The following is a 22,068-nucleotide window of genomic DNA, read 5'->3' as shown; positions in this document are numbered from 1 at the left end:
CCCCCGTTTCTTGTTTACCGCCCGCCGGCGGGGCCTTTATGGCCGCCATGGCAACCGCGGCCTCTCCTCCTCCCCGCCGCACTCGCACACGTTATCAGCCGCGCCGCCCCGCTCCTCCGCTCACCGGGGCCTCGGGCGGGAGGACCGCGCCATCGCCCGGCAGCCAATGGCGTGCGGCCACCCACGATTCAAACGGCGCCTTCTGGCCAATAGGGGCGGTTGGCGGGCGGGAAGGGGCGGGCCGAGGGGGCGGACTGGTGCGGAGCCGTAACATTCGCTCAGGGCGGTTGTTCCCCTCAGCGAAGAGCGCCGCGCTCGGGCCCGGCTCCCGCCGCTCCGCGGACGCGCCTCCTGCCCGGCCCGGTGGGGGCGGGCACCAGGTAAGGGAATGGCTGCACCGGGGCAGGCGCGGGCCGGGACATACCCCCCTCCGCGGCCTTCTCGGGGCTGGGGGGGAGCGCTGGGGATCATCGCCGCCTCACCACCCCCCGAGCGCGGGCGTCGGGCCGCGGCCTCACTCAAGGCCGCTCTGAGGTGGGCGAGCGGCGCCCTTTTTGCTCGGACCGCTTGCTTGGGCCTGGGGGGGGTAGGGAGGGGTTGGGGGCTTCTCCGCTTTGTTCGAGACGCCGCCGTACCCCTCCGCACCGCGGCGCCGCCGGGCCCAGCGCGGGGAAAGGCCGCGGCCACCCCGCTGTGGGAGAGGGGAGGCCTGGCCCTGCGCGGCCCCTCCCTTCCCTTCCCTTCCCCTGCGGCGGAGACCCCGCGCCAGGCCCGGGCCGGGAGTGCGGTCGGGGCGGGGCCGCCGAGCGGGGCCGAGGGGGCCGGGCCTTCCCCCCCGCCCCCGGCACGTGGGTCCCTTCCTGTCAGCGCCGCGGCCTTCACCCCGCCGCCGGGGGAGCCCGAGGTCCTGCCCCTTCCCCTCCGCTTTCCGTGCTTCTGGTGAAAACGCTGTTTTTAAAGGAAGAAGGAAAAAACGTTTCCCTGCCCGAGGATCGATAGCTTTTTGTTTTACCTTGAGGCTTCTTTGTGCTTGTTTTTAGCGGTGAAGGGAATTTGACTGGTCGAGTCAAGCTTGAGTAGGGGTAGATGCTTTCACCATTGTGGAGGTAGAGAGCTAGACATGTGGAATGAGTAATGGTGATCCTGAAAAAGTCCTGCAGTCTCTTTGGTGAACTCAGTAGTAACTTCCCCTATAAGGAGCTGTGGCTTGTTAGCCCTGACTACCAATGTTGTTTTGTGGTGTTGTTTTTTTTTTTTTAATTTTCCTGCATTTCTTATTTTCTTGCATTTAACTGGCTCCTTCCTCTGATATACACAACATTGGCTACCAATAGCGAGATGTTAAAATAATAAGTAGGATCACTGGATGTGTATAAACATTGCACAGCTCTTCCAAGAGGGAAAACTTAGTTTAATGTTTGGGGTTTTTTTAATTTCTTCCTAAAACTGTGCACCCAACTTCTGATGATGTGGTATGATCTTCTAGTGACTACAAGCTATCAGTCTTTCTTCTTATTTTCTTGCTAGGAGTGAACTTCCCACATACCTAGGGTCATTAAGAAGGACCAGAAATGGATCTGTGGAGCAATATGTTTCTCTGCCATGTTTCTCTTTAATTGTTTCATTCTTGGTTGAGTCAGCAGCAACTTTTCTTCCTCACCAACTTTAAAGCTCCAGGGAGTTTTGTGTTAACGGTCTTGGCTTGTTGTAGGATACAAAATCCTTTTGAGCCATTCCCTTAGAGTCTGGGTTCCTCAAGGAAAATCATAATGGTGCAGAAAACAGAAATTTTGTCTTGAGAGTAAGTGAATATACTTGTAACCGGGTATCTGTATAGTACAGGGTTCATTGTATGAAATAATTTGTCTTTTGAGGTTGCTTGGCGATATATTTTGAAGCTCTGTGAATTAAAACGTTTGTATAGGACTGCTGTGACCATTAGGCTGATGCCAGATGAAAATTACCAGGGGTGTGTGTAGAGCTTGAAAGAGCAGTACATTAAAAATGTAATTCCTAAGTGGTATTTTTTTTAAAGACTTCCTATCTTCATTCTTTTTGATGCCAGTAATGGTTTTTGTTATCTGAACAGATGAAGGCTGCCTTTAAAAGGTGTAGCTTTTTGAAGTGGGATATATGGAATGAGGATTACGAACCTCCCTCACAGGAGGCACAGGGGTGTAGAACAAGGTGGTAATTTTTTATACAGTAAGAAGTAATATTTACTTTGTTAGTGTTTAAAGTTTGATCTCATTATTAAGCTTTAACATTTAAGGAAAAAATGGAAAAAAAGTAGGTCTTGCGTTTAATAAGAAATAAGTGGGTCTTGCCATTAATAAAATTGCGCATTACTTTTGAATCACAGGATAATAGTTCTACTTGCTTAAAATTATTTATTATTCTTGAATTTCATATTGTTGATCTCTACCTTCGGCTGAATTACATAAAATTGATTTAGCTTCAGATCCTTCAATCACGTTTTCCAACTTCTTAAGTCTATTCTCTTTTGAGAACACGGTTGGAGGAGGGGAAGGTCTTTAAAAAGAATTAAATCATCAGGTTACCTGTATCTTTGGGCTGTCTTCATGTCTGTGTACAAAAATGTTGGGGTTTGAAGTTTATTTATTATCCCCATGAAATTCTATCTAAATTTTGAAGTGGTTTTTCTAAATCATAAAAAATCGGTTTACATGTCGTTAGTAACAACTTTGTGAAAAATTGTTTTCCCTTTTTCAAAAAGGACTTCAAAGATTCTGGTTTTTTTTTCACAACTTTGTCCTGGGATCTGGCAGCTTTGTCCTGGTCAGGCTCTGAGTTTACTGATGGTGCCTGAGGTGCTCCAGGTCAAGAGGGGGAAACAGTTGGCTGGAGTGTAGGAAGTGCAATGGCAAAGAGGAGATGGAGTCATAGATCAGGTTATGGCAGCTGGTGAAAGCAATAGCTGGACTTGGAGGACCAGAATTTAGACTATGGAAGAGGAGGAAGAAGCTGGAACTGTGCAAGAGACTGGGGAAAGGGTAGTAGTAGATGTGAGTCTCCTAAAGAGCTGTCTTTTGGGTGAGAAAACTGGACCGGGAGACAGAGATGAGGATTGAGATCAAATCTTGAGCCCAAAGGTGGCCACGAGGAGCTGGAACTAGTTAGGTGAGCTAGGGGCAGAAAAGGATGCAAACCCCCAAGGAATTAAAAGGGGGGGTAAGGAGAGAATGGAGAAGACGTTCAAATGAAAATATATAAATTGTATTTCACTGAGTCATAAGAAACAAGTGTATCAATTTGAAGTTCAAGTGACTGGGATAAAACAGGGTCGGAGGTGTGAGAATTCAGAAATCGTAAGAAAGTAACAAGAGACTGGGACAAGAAACAGTAGGGAGGAGACAGATGAGCTGGAAGAGCATGCCCCTGCTAGCATGGACCGTTTTTCCGATCATTTTTCCAACTGGCAAGTGTCAGTGAAACCAAATGTTAAAACTTAAATATTTTTGCTCCTTCAAATATTATACAGCAAAGGAGATGGCCAGATGTTTCTGTTCTGAAGCAATTATGAATATTAGCAGTAACATCCACATGAGGGAATCTTGCTGAGTTTTTAGTTTCTTCTTTTGCTTAGAGAGCTACACAGGTGTAAAATCCAACAGCAGCCGCAGCTTCAGGAAATGCCAGGATGCGAGTTGATCAAAAAGTCTCACTTAGCCCCATCCCCCAATGTGTTATGAAGGTCTGTGATTGCATATTAACAGTGGTTTTTGCCAAAAAATCTAACTTTTCACTGCAGGTTAGTTAATGTGTAATGAAGGAGTTAAATATTTGTTTTCACCTCATTTTGTGTGGCCTCACATCTTAATTATAGCAAACAAGTTAAAATGCCTTGAAACAAAAACATTTGCTGGTTTGTTTTCTCCCCTCCCTAATTCTAAGTTCTTATGTTCATCATGCAAATGGTGATAATACATAAGTTAGTATGTATTTCACCTTAGACTTTTAAGATAGGCCTCACTTTATACGTTGAGGCCTGAGTCACAAAAGTTCAGGTTAAAAGTATCTTCTGCTATGGGTGCCTATTTTCAAATGGCAATGACATAATACAAGGCATTTTCCAAAGAGTTATACAGGACTTCACATTTAAAAAGATAACTTCCTTTATGTTGCAGTTGTGGGTTTTTTCCCCTGGAATGGTGCAACCAGGGTGGTAGTCACTTAAACCCCATTTTGCTAATATCAAGTAAAAATGGTGCAGACAGCGGGATAGAATTCAGTTTTTCAGGATATTATGTGATTGCTCTGATATGCTGTACTTAGTTTTCCTACAGGCCCCTGCAAAAGGCATTGCATGCCTTGTGCTAAGTAGGTGGAAAAGAGATAATTCTCAACCCAGACAGGAGCCTAAATTCTGGTGTTTCCTAACTTCTAAGTGTTTGGCGTAACAAATTGAAGAACATATGTAATGCGGCTGTGTATACTGAAGAGATTTGGGACATTTTATTTTAACATTTAGAAATCATCACTTCTGTAATTTTCGTAGAACCACAGGAAAAGAGGGTTAGAAGACACCTGGATACCATCTAACTTTTACTTTTTTTCCTCTAGGTAAGATCAACTGCATTATGCAACCTTGGTCAAATATATGCTTTGCCTGGTTTTGATGGGCTCTGATGCTGGAGATTGTATATCATAGCTGAATACGTTTGAACGTTTTTTCATAACATCTAACTACGGTGTTGCCCTACTTTAAACCTCTTTCTTTTGTCTACTGTTAATTTAGAAAATAGATGATTGCTTTTTTTCCTACCAGGCAGCTTTTTGCCTGTTTAAGGTGAAGAGTTGTTTACTTTAAAGTTTCCCTCTTCCAGCCTGAATGATACGGAAAGAGAGTAGGGCAAAAATTAAGCCTAATGTTTAGCTGACACACGTGTTGATTTATTTATTTTCTAGGAATTCCTTTTGGAAAATGCCAAGCCGGAAGTTTGCGGATGGCGAGGTGGTGATGGGCCGTTGGCCAGGAGGTGTCCTGTATTATGAACTACAAGTGACTGGTTATGATGATGCTTCTCGTGTTTATACCCTTAAGTACGAAGATGGGACTGAACTTGAGTTGAAAGAAAGTGAGATAAGGGTTAGTACACTTTTATATAATTATCAGTATTTCTAATGGAAGATGATACTGATTTTGTGATGTAGATAAAAACGCAGCTTATAATTGGATAGTCACTTTGCAAGTTTTCATTAACTGTTTCTTCAGGGCATTGGTGCTTTTTCTTATGTGACATCTCAAGTTTAAGTTCAGAATGCTGACCCTGTCTTTAAAGAAGTGTGATTGTTTTCTTTCTGTTGAAAAAACAAGTCCAGTTTTTCAGGAACTCTATAGCATGATTGTTCATGGGAAAGTTGTTTTCAGGTAGCTAGTTATCAGAGGGTTAATACTAATTTGACTTTTTTCCTCTTCAAAATAAGAAAATTTCAAAACAAATGCAAGCATGTAGTTAGGGATCACTGTACGTATAAATAGCGCATACCCTTTAAGCACATGCTTTAAAAACATCTGTGAATAGTTTGTACTGCTTTAGGTCCCCAAAGGTTTCATAAGGTATTTTGCTTCATTTGTGACAATTATGGACTTTTGAAAAAGGGTCATGTCATACGTATATGAGCACATCCCTTCCTCTTCACATATCTTTACTATTTTATTGTCAGTTACTAATAAAGGCCTTTAAAACTCTGTGTATAAGTTTCATTTAAAATGTGTTAATGCATGAGACAAAAAGCTATTTGAATGTTTGCTTTGGTTGAGTTTTAAGGCCTGTTCTGAAATCTGCGTAAGTTCAAGGTAAATTGTGTGTCTTTATGTGAACTGGAGTTTCACTTTTTAGTGGCAGTGTACACGCCCTGTAACTGACCTTTTCTTTTGGGACAAAATGTTTCTGCCTTGAGCTAGTCAAATATTTTCATTGCTTTAAGACTTTCTAACTGGTTTACTTTGTGCTTGCAGGTTAGCAGATACCTTTCTTTGTCATCAAGCCTTTGTGCCTTATAAAAGTTGTGTGGTGGAAATTTTACATGGGAAAATAAGCATTGTAGGCTTCACAGAAAAGTAAAACCGGGTGCTTTGGGGGAAAACTTTATGAAATTAGTTATCACATCTTCTTTAATGATTTGGCTGACTTGGGTTTTTTAACGTTGGTCTGAGCTGTGTTGTCTTAAACAGATCGTTGCACATTGATATGCCAAATGTGTTAATAAAGCTAAGTAATTAAAATGATAGCCGTCTCTTAAGGCTTAAGGGATGGCTGTCATTTCATTTCCTTGTGCAAAGGCTTAAGAGGGCAGTGCGCTTAAGAGCGTGGCGCTCACATTGATAGCTTACATCCAGATCCTGATTTCTGTAGCTTTGACAGGAATTGTCAGCAGTTGGACTCGGGACAGGATTATTTGGGTATTACCAGCAAAATGAGTACACAGTAGTTGCTCTCTCTTAACAGCCTTTGTACAGCCTTGGTAAAGGAAATAAAAGACAATTCTGTAGAATTAAATGCCAGAGTCCTCATCACAAAAAAACCCCAAGTTTCTAAAATTGTTCTTTGGGACACCTAAGATAAGATTTTGCTCTCTTCCCCTCTTTCTTTTAGTCACAGTCATCATTCAAACGCAGGAAGAGCCAGTCCTCTTCAGGGTCTCCCTCCAGAAGACGTACGAGCAAAGTTCAGTCTAGATCTCCTGGTCGGCCAGCAAAAGGCAGGCGTCGTTCTTCTTCCCAAGGCAGAGACCATAAAGATGACAAAGAGAAAACCATTCAGCTGGTATTAGTTTTGTTTGTTTGTTCTTTGTATGCGGGTTTGTTGAATTTTATTTTTTTTTAAACAAATTTTTGCTATTTGCAAAAGATTTGTTTTATGTGTACTGGCTTTATTATTGTAAAAGCCAGCTGAAGTTCATGTTCCCTGAAAAACATAATTATCTGCAAAAGTATATCTCAGAACTGCCTTTTTCTCTTTGAAAATAGTTTTTCTAGCTTGAGGAGTTGTGAGGAAATTCTTGAAACGTAAACATACATTGTGAAGTTCCATTTGAATTTGGCAGTACTGTGAAGTTCTCAGAATTCAAACACAAATTCTTTATATTTTAACACTGCAGTCGTTCATATGCTCTCACTTGTGAAAGGGGGCGAAGGAACTTAGCCGACTTTTAAGATGTATTGATCAATACGTAGCAGGAAGGTATTAGAATTTGAAATAGAGTGAATTCTGTTTTCGTATCCAGTTCATTAAAATAGTAATGGAAAATACGCTAAGCTTCTGTGGGAGGATGCTGCGGAATTCAAGTGTGGAATATATGTATATATGTATATGGCCTTGCTGATTGATGATATTGCAGAACTGTTTTCATTACAAAAACTATCCTGTAAGGATTTGTAAGTTTATCAAATATCTGCTTTTTAGCTGAAATTTACCATGTTTATTCTTGGCCTTTTTGTGAAGGCTATATTGAGTGACCCAGTGCACAGCCTGGGGATCATACACTCATTTTAAGTAGTTCATAGCAGCGGCTGCACTTTACTTTGGACAAAAAGGTTAAAGTATCTTTGGTGTTTTTCTCCTGGCTTCTATTTGAGGAGTAGGATTGATCTATTGGTTGTGGTACAACTGGAATGACCTGGTCCTTTTCAAGAAAGCTTAAGTTGAAATAGAACAGATGAGTCACGTCTTCTCAGAGTTGTGTAAGCTAGACTCAGTAAAAGAATTTTTGTAAGAGAATTTGTTCCTTAGAAAGATTTTTAATGAAAAACCAAACTTTCAGTCCTGCAGAGCAGTGTCATGTACAGGACACTGAAATTTCCTCTGCTTTCCTAATAGAATACTAAATAGATACGTGTTTTGTACTTGGCAGTTCCTAGTGATGAGTTAAAAATAACTAGGAAGCTGTATTCTCTCTTAACTTCACTGCTTATTAAAAAAAAAAGTAGTAACCTTTTCCTTTTCTTAAGTAAGTTTTCGTCCCTTTTTTGTGAGCTGAAACTGTCCATACTTTGGATGTTGAACCCCCTTGTTTTCCTGTGGAGAAAACCAGAGCAGTTGCAGTTGACAAAAGACTAGATGGTGTTCTTAATTATTCATTATATACTTACACTTAACACAGCTGTTATTTTCAGCGAGCTAAACCCATGTTTTTTCTTTTCACTAGAAACTGAGTGAGAATAACACCAGGAGATACAATGGTGAACCTGACAGTACGGAAAGAAATGACGCGTCGCTCGTAAGCGTGGAGGTATGAACATTGTATTTGCTCTTAGTTTTACGTCACATTCTAACTTAGAATCACAGAATGGTTTGGGTTGGAAGGGACCTTAGAGATCATCGAGTTCCAACCCCCCTGCCCTGGGCAGGGACACCTCCCACTACACCAGGTTGCTCAACTTGGCTTTTTTAGAAATCCTTAGAAAAGGACAGTACAGCAATTAAGGAGCAACAGAATACAACATAAAGCTTAGTGGTCAAATACATTTCCTGTTTGGCTAACCAAGTTCAGGGGAGAAGGAGGTGAAATTGTCAGAAGGGAAGAGTTCTAGAGCTGTGCAACATTCATTTTTCTTGGTTTTTGGTGGTTTTTGGTGTTTTTTTTTTTCCATCAGGCCCTCACTGGTTCCGTGTGCTCATTCCCATGCTTTTACAGTGTCAATGTTTGGCCATAGGAAGGCATTTTTTAGGGGGTGTGTTTTTTGGTTTTGTTGTTGCTTTTTTGTTTCAAAATCAGTTCTTCAGTCCTTAATGCACAGAGTTATGGCAGAAAGGAGGGGAGGAGGGTGGGAATGGATGAGCTGTACTGGGACTGCTGCTGGTCGTGGCCTTAAGTGATCACAGTGAAACTGTTTTTAGCAGGCTCTCCATATAAATGTGTAAACTTGAGTACTGTATAGAACTAGAACACATTGTGTATTGGTGCTTTATAGTGAATTATGTCCTCTTAAATATAAAACATTGGAGTAAAATAAGGTAAAATCAGTGGGAAACTTTTTAGTAAAATTCTTTTTATTCATTAACAGCGAAATTTGGAACCAGACCTGGAAATAGAGCATGAAAGAGAAGAAAAAAAGACAAAAGAAAAGATTTTTAAGACAATAAAAACATCATCAAAAACAAAGGAGCTAGAGTTTGGTGGAAGAATTGGTACGTGTGCAAATTACCATAATAGTTTAAAAATAGTACTTTTATGTTTTTTACTTAATGACCATACTGTGATGTCAGGAACCGTTTTTCTGATTGTTGGACCATGGTTGCAGAATCCAGAGTCATATGACAGTGCTTCACATAGGCTGTACGGGTGTTGGTGGCGATCAAAGAACCGTTGTTACGCTTGGTTCTCTTGTGAAATGTAGTGAAGATCTTGAGCCTTCGTGTGCACAGTGAGATTTAAATATTTCCAAATTAAATTAAAGAAGTAACTAGCAAAGTTTTTGCATTTTCAAAGCCCAAGTGCTTCAAACCTGACAGTAGAGTATTCTGTATACAGTTTTAAAGGGGTGCAGCGGGTGTGATCCTTTGGTTGAGTTACACGACCCCACACAGGAGTGAGAAGAATGTCTCCGTATCCCATTACGTGATGGGAGGATTGATGGTGTCTTGCATCAGAAATAGAAAATGACAACCTCTTCTTTGTTGCTAAAGATAATATCGAGCTTTATTAGGGGGATTGAAACCAGTTGTGTTTTATTGTCTATGTTTATCTTTTAATATGGCGTGTTGTCTGTTTACAGGGACCTTCACGCTGATATTTTTCCTGCCTGCTACTGTATTCTACCTGCTGTTGATGTGCAAACAAGAGGACCCCAGTCTTATGAACTTCCCTCCTCCTCTCCCAGCACTTGAAAGTCTTTGGGAGACCAGAGTGTTTGGTGTTTTTCTTCTGTGGTTTTTCCTTCAAGCCCTCTTTTACTTATTGCCAATTGGAAAGGTAAGCTGTTCAGTAGCAATTGGCTTTTTATGGATAATTAAGTTGTGCCTTAGGCTGGAGGGTAGGGTATGTTCTTAAAGCAATGAATTTGAAAGCAAATAAATTAGGTTTCCATATTCAGCTGGAATATGGCTACTGCAGGTTTCCGTAACCTTGAAACAGCACAGTTTGTTAAGAATTTAATGGCTCTGCATTTCACAGTCTTACAGTAGAAAAGGCAAAAGATATTATATAGGAGTTCAAATCAAAGCATGGACAAAATTTGCTTGATAGAATTCTAGAAGAATTTCAGGTATCTGACTTTTAAATCAACAAATTGTTTGATACTCCGTTTCTTACGGATACCCAGCGTTTTGGAATGTAATCTGCATGTGTGTATTGAGCAAAAGCTCTGTTTCCCTCTTTTTGTGACTTGAGGGATCCTGAAAGAACACTAGAATAAGTAGATCCTTCAGTCGTGTTCTAACGCTGTACGTGTTTACAATGATCGGAGCTGTTCTCTTTTCTTGGGGCTGGTTAGGTAGAGATATTTCTTTAACGTTTTTATTTTATTCTCAAAGTGTGCCTTTGAGAACCGTGCCTGATCTTCAGATTTGGATGTGCCCAGCTGGTTACCTTGATTGAATGTCTTTGTGGCAGAGATGTGCTTGATTTCCCTTCCCTGCCAGTGCCCACCCCCAAAAGTACTCTGTTAAACACTAGTATTTTATTCTTCCTAGGTTGTGGAAGGCCTGCCCCTTTCAAATGGAAGGAGACTGCAGTACCGGATAAATGGTGAGCACGTTGCAGTCACTTACTCTGAAATGTGATACAGTTCTCAGTACTGTAAGATACAAGTGATGAAAGATGCACTTTCTGGTCAAATTGGGGGATGGCTTAACGCCTGCTGGCAGGTCGCTCCCCCCAGTCGCAATGGGGGAGAGAATCAGAAGAGTCAAAGTGAGGAAAAAACTCATGGGTTGAGATAAAGATGGTTTAATAGGTAAAGCAAAAGCCACGCTGACAGCATGACACTAAGTATCTGTTGTAAATCTTTTATAAAATAGGATGAACGTTTTCTTGGAAGGAGGAGGTTAGTAATGATGAGGAACTAACTGTCCCAAGAGCAAGGCGTTACACCGTAGAGGGCACCTGGTCTGCAGCCAGTTGTGACTGGTGACTCCCGTCGTGTTCCTGCGTGACTGCTCAACGGGCAGTTGCCGATGGGAAGTTTTTGCATCCTCCGTGCAATAAGGATACTCGCCCCGGCGGGGGGTGTTCAGGAGTGAGCTGAAGAGATCTTATCCCATGTGTCAGGATCATCTTGGATGTCTCTGATTTACAGACAAATAATTGTGTTGTAATTGATTTAAGGTGTTTTTATTCTTGCCTGGCAGAGAATAGTTTTGAGTCCTTATTCAGATCAGATATCACTTCCTACGAAAAAGGCAACTTTCTCATGTAGGTTTAGAGTAAGGTTTAACGTACTTCAGCCATCCTGCTCTTCCAGGCTTAATTAGAGAAGCCTACTTTGATGCCTTGCAGGTATTGCAGACTACCCATTGCATTGACTAGTCAGTGCAAGGACGCTGCCTGATGGTAGTGGAACCCAAATGTTATATTAAAAAGCTGAGTGGGATTTTGTTATAATCTGTTAAGATGCGCCATTTTAAAGTCATGTTTTTAAGATGGCATGGGGCTGTAAATCACAGAAGCAGAGTGAATTACATCCTGCAGAAGTGAGTCGTATTGAGGCTGCCTCGTAACGTTTTCGTTTCAGACTTCTGTCTTTAGTATGGGCACAATCCTGCAGGTTTTTTTCCACATTCTGATAAGGGGAGGAAATAAAACCTACGTGGTTTGGATAGTTTAAAAAAAAAAAAAAAAGAGAAACCATCTTCTTGCTGCTTCAAAGGCAAATTCTCAAAGCAACTTTGAGGGAAGAAAGACGACTAGTGACAGGACAAGAGGCAATGGGTACAAACTGAAGTACAGGAGGTTCCACCTGAACATCAGGAAACACTTTTTATACTGTGAGGGTAACTGAGCACTGGCACAGGCCGCACAGGCAAGTTGTGGAGTCTCCATCCTTGGAGATATCCAAAAGCTGTGTGGACCTGGTCCTGGGCAACTGGCTCTGGGTGGTCCTGCTTGAGCAGGGGAGATGGACTAGATGGGCTCCGCAGGTCCCTTCCAACCTCAGCCTTTGTGACCCTGTGAGGTTGCTCATAGGAGGTACTTAAGTGAGAGCTGTATAAAGCTGCCTGCTTATTTTTGGACATTATTCCATTCTACGTGATTTTATACTCTCAAAGTACAAAAGTTTTGACTTAATAGTTATTTTAATACTGTATCAAGGTATATATGAAGATAACCATCTTTTCTTCTTCGAGTTACCTGTGCTGTCCCACAGATAAGGTTTTGTGACCTGCCATCATCACCCAGTAGTAGTGTCAGCGTCCCGTTTTTCCACTGAAATCTGAAATTGGATCCTGTGCTGTAAAAAATTGAGGAGCACTGGGTGTTGTGCCTCCTCTCCTTTCAGTGAGGAGCACGGGACATTTCAGGGCGTAGATAGAATGTCTTGGGCATATTGCTGTGCTCCAGAAGTCCGAACCTCAAGAGCGTGGGATGCGTAAGACATTATTGGAATAGAGACATAAAAATGGAGAAAGGCCGGATTGGTAGGTTCTACCGGAATGATTTATTTATTTCGGCTAACGTGTTTTTCTTCTACATCCTTTAGGGTTTTACGCTTTTGTTTTGACTGCTGCAGCTATTGGGATTTTATTATACTTCCAATTTGAACTTCATTATTTGTACGATCACTTCCTGCAGTTTGCGGTGTCAGCTGCAGCTTTTTCTATGGGGCTGAGCATTTATCTCTACATTCAGTCCCTGAAAGCACCCGAGGAAGAACTAGCACCAAGTGGAAATTCTGGTGAGTTATAACTATTGTGGATAATTTCTTTCCAGTTGTTTGCTGCCATTCCATTTTTTTTGTGAGTTAAAAGCTAGATTTAGGGCTGGTTATTATAATACTGTGAGTTTTACTTTCTACCAATGTAAAATTCACGTTGCAAGTTAAATGGCAATTTTTTGTTCACGCTCAGGTGCTGTAAAATGCTTAAAATTTTAGCTGGATTATCTTGAACAGCTTATGCAGAAATACCTGGGCGGGTCTAGTCCCCTGGCGACGAGAGGACAGGTCCTTCCCTTCAGTTTTAAGCGTTTGTCTAAGAGGCCTCGTTCGCTTCATAGCGCCCCCACTTGTGAAACAGCTGAGAACGGAAAGAAAAACAGAAAAATCTAGGTATTTTGGCAGTGGAAAGTCAGGTACGGAACTTGAAATTACGGTGTATTTCTAAACATCTATTTTGCCATGCCCTTTTAAATCTAGTGAGCTGAGTTTTCAAAAGAAATTTTGATTCAGTCGTGAGATTCCCTCCCTAGAAAGTGTCAGTTACGTGCCTGGGGTTTTGTAGGACAGAGGATAGACAGAGAAATCAGTCAGCATTGAATATTAAACACACTGCTTTTAAAAGTGATCGTACAGTGACTAAGAAAGGGAGCTTATGGACAGAACATTTAGTGTAATAAGATGAAGTATTCAAATAGCCTCACTCAGTTCCTTTATCTGTGCAGTGTGTTTGTGCGTGAGGGGAAATAATACAATGATCATAAATGGTTTTTTTCTTTGACAAGCGCAGGCCTGGTCTCTGTAAGTGGCACAGCAGCATTTGTAACTGTTCGGCAAAGTGCTTGCTATTCGCTAACTCATCGGTGTGGGATAACTTGGAAGCCAAGGTCTTGTTGTTTTCCTTCCTGACTATCTCTTTCGATGGACGGGTGGTTGTTACAGCTAAAGGAGCTCTTGCTCCCAGAGAAGAGCAGTGAAGAAGGAAGAAAAGTAGAATTAATTAGTACCGTAAGATCATGATCACGGAAACTGTGATGTGAGGTTGAGGAGAAGGCTGAAAATAAAGAAGGAGCAAACATCAAGAAGAACTAAGACTGTAGTAACTTCCAAAGTGTTTAGTGCTCTTAGTAAATAAAATACTTGGGCTGCTTAAAAAATAAACCACGGGGAGTTTGCTTTGTATTTTGCATTTACTCTTAAGTTTTTCTTGCCAACCTAAATGCTTTTTTATTTATAACGAGGCATTGTTAGTAGAAAAGTGGGAACCGCTCTGTGGGGAGCGTGGTGGAGGACAAAAGGAGCAGTATTGCTAACAGAGAGTGTCTTATCTGCAGGGTATCTGGTTTATGATTTTTTCACTGGACATGAATTAAACCCTCGTATTGGCAGTTTTGACCTCAAATACTTCTGTGAGTTGCGTCCAGGACTAATCGGCTGGGTGAGTCAGTAATCCTAGATATTTTTATTTCATTTGCTTAAATATCGCACAGAGTACTATTGGTAGTTAGTTACAAACTACTGCTTGCGAAACGGGTTATTGTTTTTGTAAAACTTAAATATTGTTCAAAAACATCTATAATGTAACAGAAAAGACCGCTGTCTCTTAAAAGGAAAATTTGTAATAGCGTATTTTCTAACTAGGTCGTTATAAACTTGGCCATGCTGTTGGCTGAGATGAAGATACACAATCAGAGCATGCCCTCTCTGTCGATGGTACTCGTGAACAGCTTTCAGCTGCTTTATGTGGTGGATGCTCTTTGGAACGAGGTAAATAGCAATAAGATTAACTGTTAACGTTAAATGAATGAGGCTTTGCAAATTCTAAATTCCTTCCTCCTTGTTTCCAGGAAGCTATTTTGACTACAATGGATATTACCCATGATGGATTTGGATTCATGCTGGCGTTTGGAGATCTGGTGTGGGTTCCCTTTGTCTACAGCCTGCAGGCCTTCTATTTAGTTGGCCACCCCACGGCCATTTCTTGGCCCGTTGCTGCTGCAATCGCTGTTCTGAACTGTAAGTTGGAGTAAATGTTATTGTTAGTGGCAGTAACGACGTAGTACTGATTGCGTTTCTCTGGGGTGTGAAGGGAAGCTTTAGCCAAGATGCGAGGATCGTATTTTCTGTATGACCACAGCTGGTGGAAGCGCGTGTCTGGCTACTGTTTAATACAAAAAATATAATAAAAAATGTAACAAATTCTCATTTTATTAAATGAAGGATAAGCAAGAATCTGGACACCTCGTTGTTCTGCTGAGAGGCATCTTTAGATGGGTGCTGTCTGGAGTTGAAGTGACTTAAAACGTTTTGAGTGAAGCGTAGCAGAATGCTTTTGTTGAAGGAAAGAGAACTGGAAAATACTGAAAATGCAAAATAAATAATATTTATTTTCAGGTATTGGGTATTACATATTCCGTAGTGCAAATTCTCAGAAAAATAATTTCCGAAGGAATCCATCAGATCCCAAATTGGCCTGTAAGTGCATTTTGCGTTTGTTCAATTGCTGTACAATGTCTCTTTGTTAAATACACATTTCAATTGTTGTATTGACTACAATGCTCTCTTCACAGATCTGAAATTTATACCCACGGCCACTGGAAAAGGGCTCCTTGTCACGGGTTGGTGGGGTTTTGTTCGTCACCCTAATTATCTGGGTGACATCATCATGGCTCTAGCGTGGTCCCTACCCTGTGGTAAGTTCCTGAAACTAAAGTGGATTTTATAAAAAATGCTTTTATGTATTGGCATCTGACTGGGTTTGAAACACAAAGTGAGGATTATTTGAGATACTAAAACCTATAATTAATTGAATGGCAAATTCAGGGCTTCCTCCAGGGGTTAATTTTATTTTGGATTTTAATTGAAAGTAGATGGTACTAAATTAGCATATACGCTTGTAGACAGTATCCCGGAAGAGGATTTCCCCTCATGAAAATGAAGGACTTAAATCCTCTGTCAGTATCCTAACGGCAGAAGTGGAAGCGTTGCTGTAACTGTGCGGCGGCTGAGAACAGGGGGGAGGGGATCATAGAATCATAGAGGAGTTTGGGTTGGAAAGAGCTTTTAAAAGTTCTAGTCCAGCCCCCCTGCCATGGGCAGGGACATCTCCCACTAGACCAGGTTGCTCAAAGCTCCATCCAGCCTGGCCTTGAACACCTCCAGGGATGGGGCAGCCACAGCTTCTCTGGGCAACCTGTTCCAGTGTCTCACCACCCTCACAGGAAAGAATTTCTTCCTCACATCTAATCTAAATCTCCCCTCTTTCAGTGTAAAACCGTTCCCCCTCGTCCTATCACTCTCCTCCCTGATCAAGAGTCCCTCCCCATCTCTCCTGGAGCCCCTTTAGGAGCTGGAAGGGGCTCTAAGGTCTCCCCAGAGCCTTCTCTTCTCCAGGCTTAACAATCCCTACTTTCTGAGCCTGTCCTCACAGCAGGGGGGCTCCAGACCTCGGAGCATCTTTGTGGCCTCCTCTGGACCCCTTCCAACAGGTCCATGTCCTTCCTGTGCCCCACTAGAGCCGAGCAGGGGGGCAGAATCCTCTGCCTTGCCTTGCTGGCCACACTTCTTGTGAAGTAGCCCAGGATGCGGGGGCTTTCTGGGCTGCGAGCGCACATTGGTGGCTCGTGTCCAGTTGTTCATCCGCAGCCCCAGCAGCGTGCTCTGAGCAAAGCTGGAGTCACCTCCTACAGCCACAACAGAGAAATCCCTGTGGGGCTCGTGTGGGGCAGCTCAGCGCTGCAGAGGGTTAACTATTTCTCTAGTTTTGATGGCTGAAGAGCTAAAAAGAGGTGCCAGCTTTGTGTGCTGTGAGGGGAAGTTACTCAGAATTTAAGGATTATTTTTTCTTTTTTTGTGGATCTTATCTGCATGTAAACACGTCATACAACTTTTGCGCTCTCCTGTTGAGTGTTTGATCTTTTACAATATAAGATGAAACGCTCCATACTAAGTATATGTCACCAGCTTAGGAGGTGTTGTTAACAGCTAACATTTCTGGATTATTTCTTTTTCCTGTATTTAAAGTGACTTTCTCTCTTTATTCTACAGGTTTTAATCACATTTTACCGTATTTCTACGTGATATATTTCATCTGTTTGCTCGTCCATCGAGAAGCTCGCGATGAACATCACTGTAAGCAAAAATACGGCTTGGCGTGGGAAAGGTATTGTCGGCGCGTACCGTACCGCATATTTCCTTACATCTACTAGAGCACTCCACACACCCCCGCTGCAAAATTACTGCTGAAGTTTATTTCTTGGCAAATAAAAAAAAAAAACAAATACCTCTTACCTTGCACTTGGTCTATTTGTTATTTAGGCTTTTTAAAAAAAAAAAAAAAAGACAAAAAACAAACAAGTGACCAAACAGTGGAGTGCATCAACAGGGACTTACAAGTCCTCTTAAATACGTGAGTTATGTGAACTGACTGTCTGTGACTTCAATTTTTAAAAAAAAAACTGTGAATTTTAAAAAGTTCTGGAGCCCGAATTTTTCAAGTTAAATTTTATCTAGAATCCTGAGTTTACATTTTTTTAATTGCATTTAATTAAGCACTGTGATGTAAAGTATATTATTTTCTTAATGCAATAAATACAGCAATTCCATCCAGTTCATTTTTCTGCTGTTACTTGTACCATCTGCCTTCAGGTGTTTGACTTCAGCCTGAATCGGAGGAGGAGCTTTTTGGTCAGTGGAGCTGGAGGCAGAGGGTTTGACCCACAGGAGGGGCCTGTGCCCGATTGTCCCCTCCTGGCTTCTCATTAATGGGTCTTTTTTTCGGTCGGGGAGGTTCAGGTGGCCCCTCCTGCCCTGTGCCTGCAGGAGGGATGGGATCGGGAGAAGCGAAGGGGCAGGATTGTCCCCTTCCCTCCCCTCCCCCCCTCCTTGGGGCAGTTTGAGGCCGGAGCAAGGCCCTGGCAGCGGCCCTGACCCCAGAGAGAAGCCCCCTTTCTGGCTCAGGCTCCTGAAGGTAGATGATACAAACCCTTGGTTCAGCTGTGGATGTGAGTAGCGAACCCTGATCCTGCCCCGAGCCTTGAACAGGGGGCAGCGAAAGGGGCAGCGCGGGCAGATTTGACAGAAAAGAATAAACCCCACCACAGTTGGCTTATTCTGATCTTTGTAAATTATGTCTTAATGTACCATAGCCTTTACCCAGTGTGTATAATAAAGCCACCACCTTCTTGCTGTACAGCGTTGGGATTGGAAAATGCGATAGCTTTTTTAGAAACAGGAGAAATCAGTAACTAAATCCATTTCCAGGAATTCTTTTTTTAAAATGTTAATTGAATAAAGGTTTTTGTAAATTAATGTATTAATTCTTGAAACAATTGAAGCGTTCATTTAAATGTTTGTATTGACAGATGTGCTATGAAAATATAGGAAATGCTCCTCGATCCAAAGTCGTTTTTTTAATTTGGCATCGCTACCTCATATGTAGGTTTTGCCTTTTGTACTGTTGCAGATAGAGAAAACAGCTATTTTTTTGCTATTGCTATTTAAAACAACATTTTTTTACATGAGCCTGTGGTTAAACTCGACCACTTTCTAATATATTTTTGTATATATTTGACTTTTTAACTAATGTATGTGTTGTAGTCGCTAGTCGTGTTCTTTGTCTGACGGGCTGTAAATCAGATGCCTTTGCAGTATTGGCTTCGTAAGTAGAATAATTTTATATTTTACCAAAATAATCTTGCATTAATTAACTAGCTTTTTTGCTGTCATCACAACTTTTTGCATACTTCATACATGAGGTTTATGGCACAAATTGTCAAAAAAAAGCTTATTAGAATTTTAAATATAGTGCGGGTGCCTCTACATTTGCTTGCGGGAAGGTTCCTAATCGATCAGAATGTTGCTGTTATTCATCAATGTATTTCAATTCTTTAAAAATGTTGATGTAATTGAAATCTAGCATGGCTTTTTTTTTAAATAAAAGAACCATTTATTTTGTACACAGGCATTTTTCTAAAGAGAATTGTACATTTGAAATGTATATAATGTAGCTTGATTGTGGCTGTGCGTTAGTGGTGTAAGGAAAAGGTTTTCAGACAAGTTCTTTGATTCTTGGAAGGAACCGGCGGTGCCTGGAACACCACCAGAGAGCGTTCGCTCCCGTGAAGCACCAGATCAAACTGGGATACCTTTTTTTCAATGGATTAATGGGAAATAGAGCAACCATTTCACTGAACCGGTTTGTGGCTGGTGTTTTAAAATGTACTAAAGAGGGAAGGATTGGGGGGGACAGTTTAACTCCTTGGCCTGTAAACCAGGAGATGCTGCCGCTGTCCCAGGTTTATCTGTTGCCACACGAGGTTGTTAAAATGTCATCTGGAGCCCTTGTCTTTCAGGAACGGATCTTGACCAATAATAACTTCAGTTTATTTACATGCTGAGTTTTATGTGAATTTGATTTTTGAAGTAATTGTTTTTAATACAAACAAACCTGTAAACAAAAATAAAGCTTTTGCTGAAAATTAAGCAGTGCTTTTTTTTTTTTTCTTTTCTTACCCCATTCACGGTTGTGTCTGAAAAGAAATGGCACTGATTTCTCTTACTAAGCGAAGATACGAGTCCGCTGAGTTCCTTTTGTATCGGTGGTGGTGGGTTGAGTGTTACAAGGTCATGTCTGGTGCTTCTCTTGGCCTGTCCGGGAATTTTAAGGAAAGGACGTCTCTGCCTATAAAAAGGAGATCTCATTTTCTTCTGCTTCTCTCCACGCGCAAATTCGCAGACCCGGCGCCAGATGGGAGCAGGTGTGTTCTTAGAATCGGCTGTGTCTGTCAGCTCCACTGCTCACCCACCTTGGGTCTTCAGAGTCCAGTGAAGCGGGGGAGGCTCATGCGTTACCTCTTTTTGTTCCTCCCTGCTGTTAATCCAAAATTAACTGTAAAAAGACAGAATTAACACTCGTTTGGCCTGTATTATCTTGTATTTTTCCCTGCAGCTTCTATTAGAAGTCAAAACCAAACTACAGCTGCAGGGGTACTGCACAGGACCGAGATGTTGTGCTATTTTCACCCAACGTGAACGGGACCCCTGTGCAATAGGACACGTGGCTACAGGAACAGTGACCAGCATTGTGCCTACAGAAAGCTACTTACCACAGGTAATAAAAACGTTTGCTTAAGTTAAAAGTTTTAATGAGGTGTTCTATATGTATCAGCAGCATAGTTCTTCCTCTCGTGGAGTGAAAGCTGTTTGGGGAGCGGGCGTAAAACCGCTCCCGCGTGTGGATGGAGACCATCGTACACTGGCTGTAGATAAACCCCAAACTCCAACAGTCTTTTCTGGTGGGGAAGTTCCCTAAAATACTTCAATTGTGCTTTTATGTTTTTAATATTTCAGAAAAGCTGAGCACTGGATTTAGTTTTAGTTTGGTTTTGTGGGGTTTTTTTTGATAAACTGGTTTAAATCATCAGTTCTATCCTTTTGCATATAAAAATGTGAGGAAAAACAATGTTACAGATTACTGTGAGAAAAGTGTTTCACGCCCCATCGCAGGAGCCGGGGAGACCTTTTGAAGAAGAGGCTGAAGTTGCCAAACTGCAGCTCTTCTGTGTGTGTCTCTGTGTATGGTGTTGTCACATTCGCATCATCTTACCATCCCATCCCTCATCCTCAGAAGATGGTCCAGGGCCACAGTAGCCAAATGTTTCAAGTAATTTTCCTTTCCCACCTTGAGGCGGTTTGTTCTCCTGCCGTCTGTTGGGGTGACGGGCGGATGGGCTGCGGCAAAACCTTCTCCCGTCTCACAGCGCTGCATTTCAGACCATGTGCACTTGGTGGAGCAGGTTATTTACTTGGTGCTTCTTACTTCACAGCGTAGCTCCGCGTGTTCATGGTAGCGAATAGCCCGCCTTGCTGTTGAAAGATCACATTTTTTCCAATTAGCTTCTCTGCTTGTCCTCTGCGTAAAGGGTTGTGAGAGGGTAAGGGTTCAGTGAGGCCACGTGTTCTTCGGTTCCTGCCTCGGCTGAAGAAAACAAAGCTGAACCTGCAGCAGTAATACCTTAAAGAACAGCTGTTGGATCATAAGCCCATCCCGGGGACCTGTGTGAAACATAAATGGAGGTGACTTGCCATTGACAATGGGGAATTTTGAACTGGTAATATTGCCCTCGTAAAGTAATCCTTGTGGAAGCTGCAGATGCCAAGAGAATTTCAGTCGGTGCACGCAACAGCCCTGAGAAATGTCTCTGCAGATGTTCAGGAGGAAACATTTAACAGCGATCCCAAGGGTGAGGAACACGACTGAGCAGATACTCATCAGTGGAAGCACACTCCGACATTTACACCGATACTTGTGCAATGCCTTGTTCACCGCGAGACCAAATATTCATGTCACCAGCCTGTGTCAGGATCCCTGAGACCGGAGCTCTGTGCACGTGAGCTTGTCTGCTCTTCCCAGGACCAGCTTCCTGGGACTCTTCCTTATGGTGCTCATATTCCCTCGTGGAGCCGGATATTGCCAGGTTAACTCAGCCGGACTAAGGACCTTCTTGCTCCTGTATTTCAGACTGCAGGAACTTTTAAATGTGAGTCGACTGACCAGAAAGAATCCATCTAAAGCATAAAAATCAGATTAAGAGAATTCCTGGGAAAAGTACTGTGATACCTGGTAGATCCTTAGGAATAGAAGCAGAAATTAATGAGCAGAGAAAGGGGAAAAAAAAAAGCTGAGCTCAAAGCCACATTAAAATTCAAATGATTTCCTTTGGCAACACAGCTTTAAAAATACCTGTGCTAGAGCTATTAATAGAAAAGCCAATAGAAACTGCCAGCTGGATACAACAGCAAAAGATACAATGCAAAGACTCCCCATTCATCTACATGACACCAATAGCTTATGTGTATGTAAAACTCATACTGTTAATTACATTCATTAATATTTCTGATACTGTATGTCTGTATACGGAGCTATAATTATAAAAAAGGAAAGGTAATATAAAAATGCAATCTATTCCATGATAATCATTGTTTTATTAAGTGTACCTGGTATTCTTTTATGCCATTTAGAAAATGGAACTAAAAGAAACAAAAATAGGTATTTCTTCATGACATTGTGGTAAGTCACCATCACCACTGCAACAGCAATAGCACTCTAGATACTGTGACTTACTGAATGACAATAGCTAACACTTTCAATACTATGTTTAAGACGGCGTCAGGTCTCTCCATTGTACGTTTCCATTTTGAGATGTTACGGAATATTAGATTAGGGATAC

At 41.9% G+C, this 22,068-nt stretch overlaps 1 protein-coding gene across 2 annotated transcripts; it reads left to right on the top strand.

Annotated features, from left to right (window-relative positions):
• The first annotated feature begins 244 nt into the window (after positions 1-244).
• On the top strand, positions 245-17,133 carry LBR (lamin B receptor). 2 transcript variants are annotated; one of them, XM_074166799.1, is made up of 14 exons: positions 245-380; positions 4,930-5,110; positions 6,621-6,791; positions 8,173-8,256; positions 9,032-9,155; positions 9,743-9,939; positions 10,659-10,713; positions 12,665-12,859; positions 14,173-14,276; positions 14,480-14,605; positions 14,686-14,854; positions 15,233-15,313; positions 15,409-15,531; positions 16,886-17,133. In XM_074166799.1, exons 2-14 carry the CDS (start codon positions 4,946-4,948, stop codon positions 17,044-17,046), a joined length of 1,755 nt encoding a protein of 584 aa, XP_074022900.1. In that variant the 5' UTR covers positions 245-380; positions 4,930-4,945; the 3' UTR covers positions 17,047-17,133. The 2 variants fall into 2 exon arrangements, with proteins under 2 accessions (XP_074022900.1, XP_074022909.1); XM_074166808.1 differs by lacking the exon at positions 245-380 and adding an exon at positions 3,041-3,054 and having other exon boundaries at positions 6,621-6,806.
• Positions 17,134-22,068: the final 4,935 nt, after the last annotated feature.

Source organism: Numenius arquata, chromosome 2 (assembly GCF_964106895.1).
Source record: "Numenius arquata chromosome 2, bNumArq3.hap1.1, whole genome shotgun sequence".
NCBI lineage: Eukaryota > Metazoa > Chordata > Aves > Charadriiformes > Scolopacidae > Numenius > Numenius arquata.
The sequence above is the reverse complement of the archived record's forward strand: the minus strand, read 5'-3'. Positions and strand labels throughout refer to the sequence as shown.

Coding starts and splice junctions, on each gene's coding strand:
- LBR (XM_074166808.1), top strand. CDS start 4,946: ATGCCAAGCCGGAAGTTTGCGGATGGCGAGGTGGTGATGGGCCGTTGG. Junction 14,277..14,479: donor GTCCAGGACTAATCGGCTGG/GTGAGTCAGTAA, acceptor TTTTCTAACTAG/GTCGTTATAAACTTGGCCAT. Junction 14,606..14,685: donor TGGATGCTCTTTGGAACGAG/GTAAATAGCAAT, acceptor CCTTGTTTCCAG/GAAGCTATTTTGACTACAAT.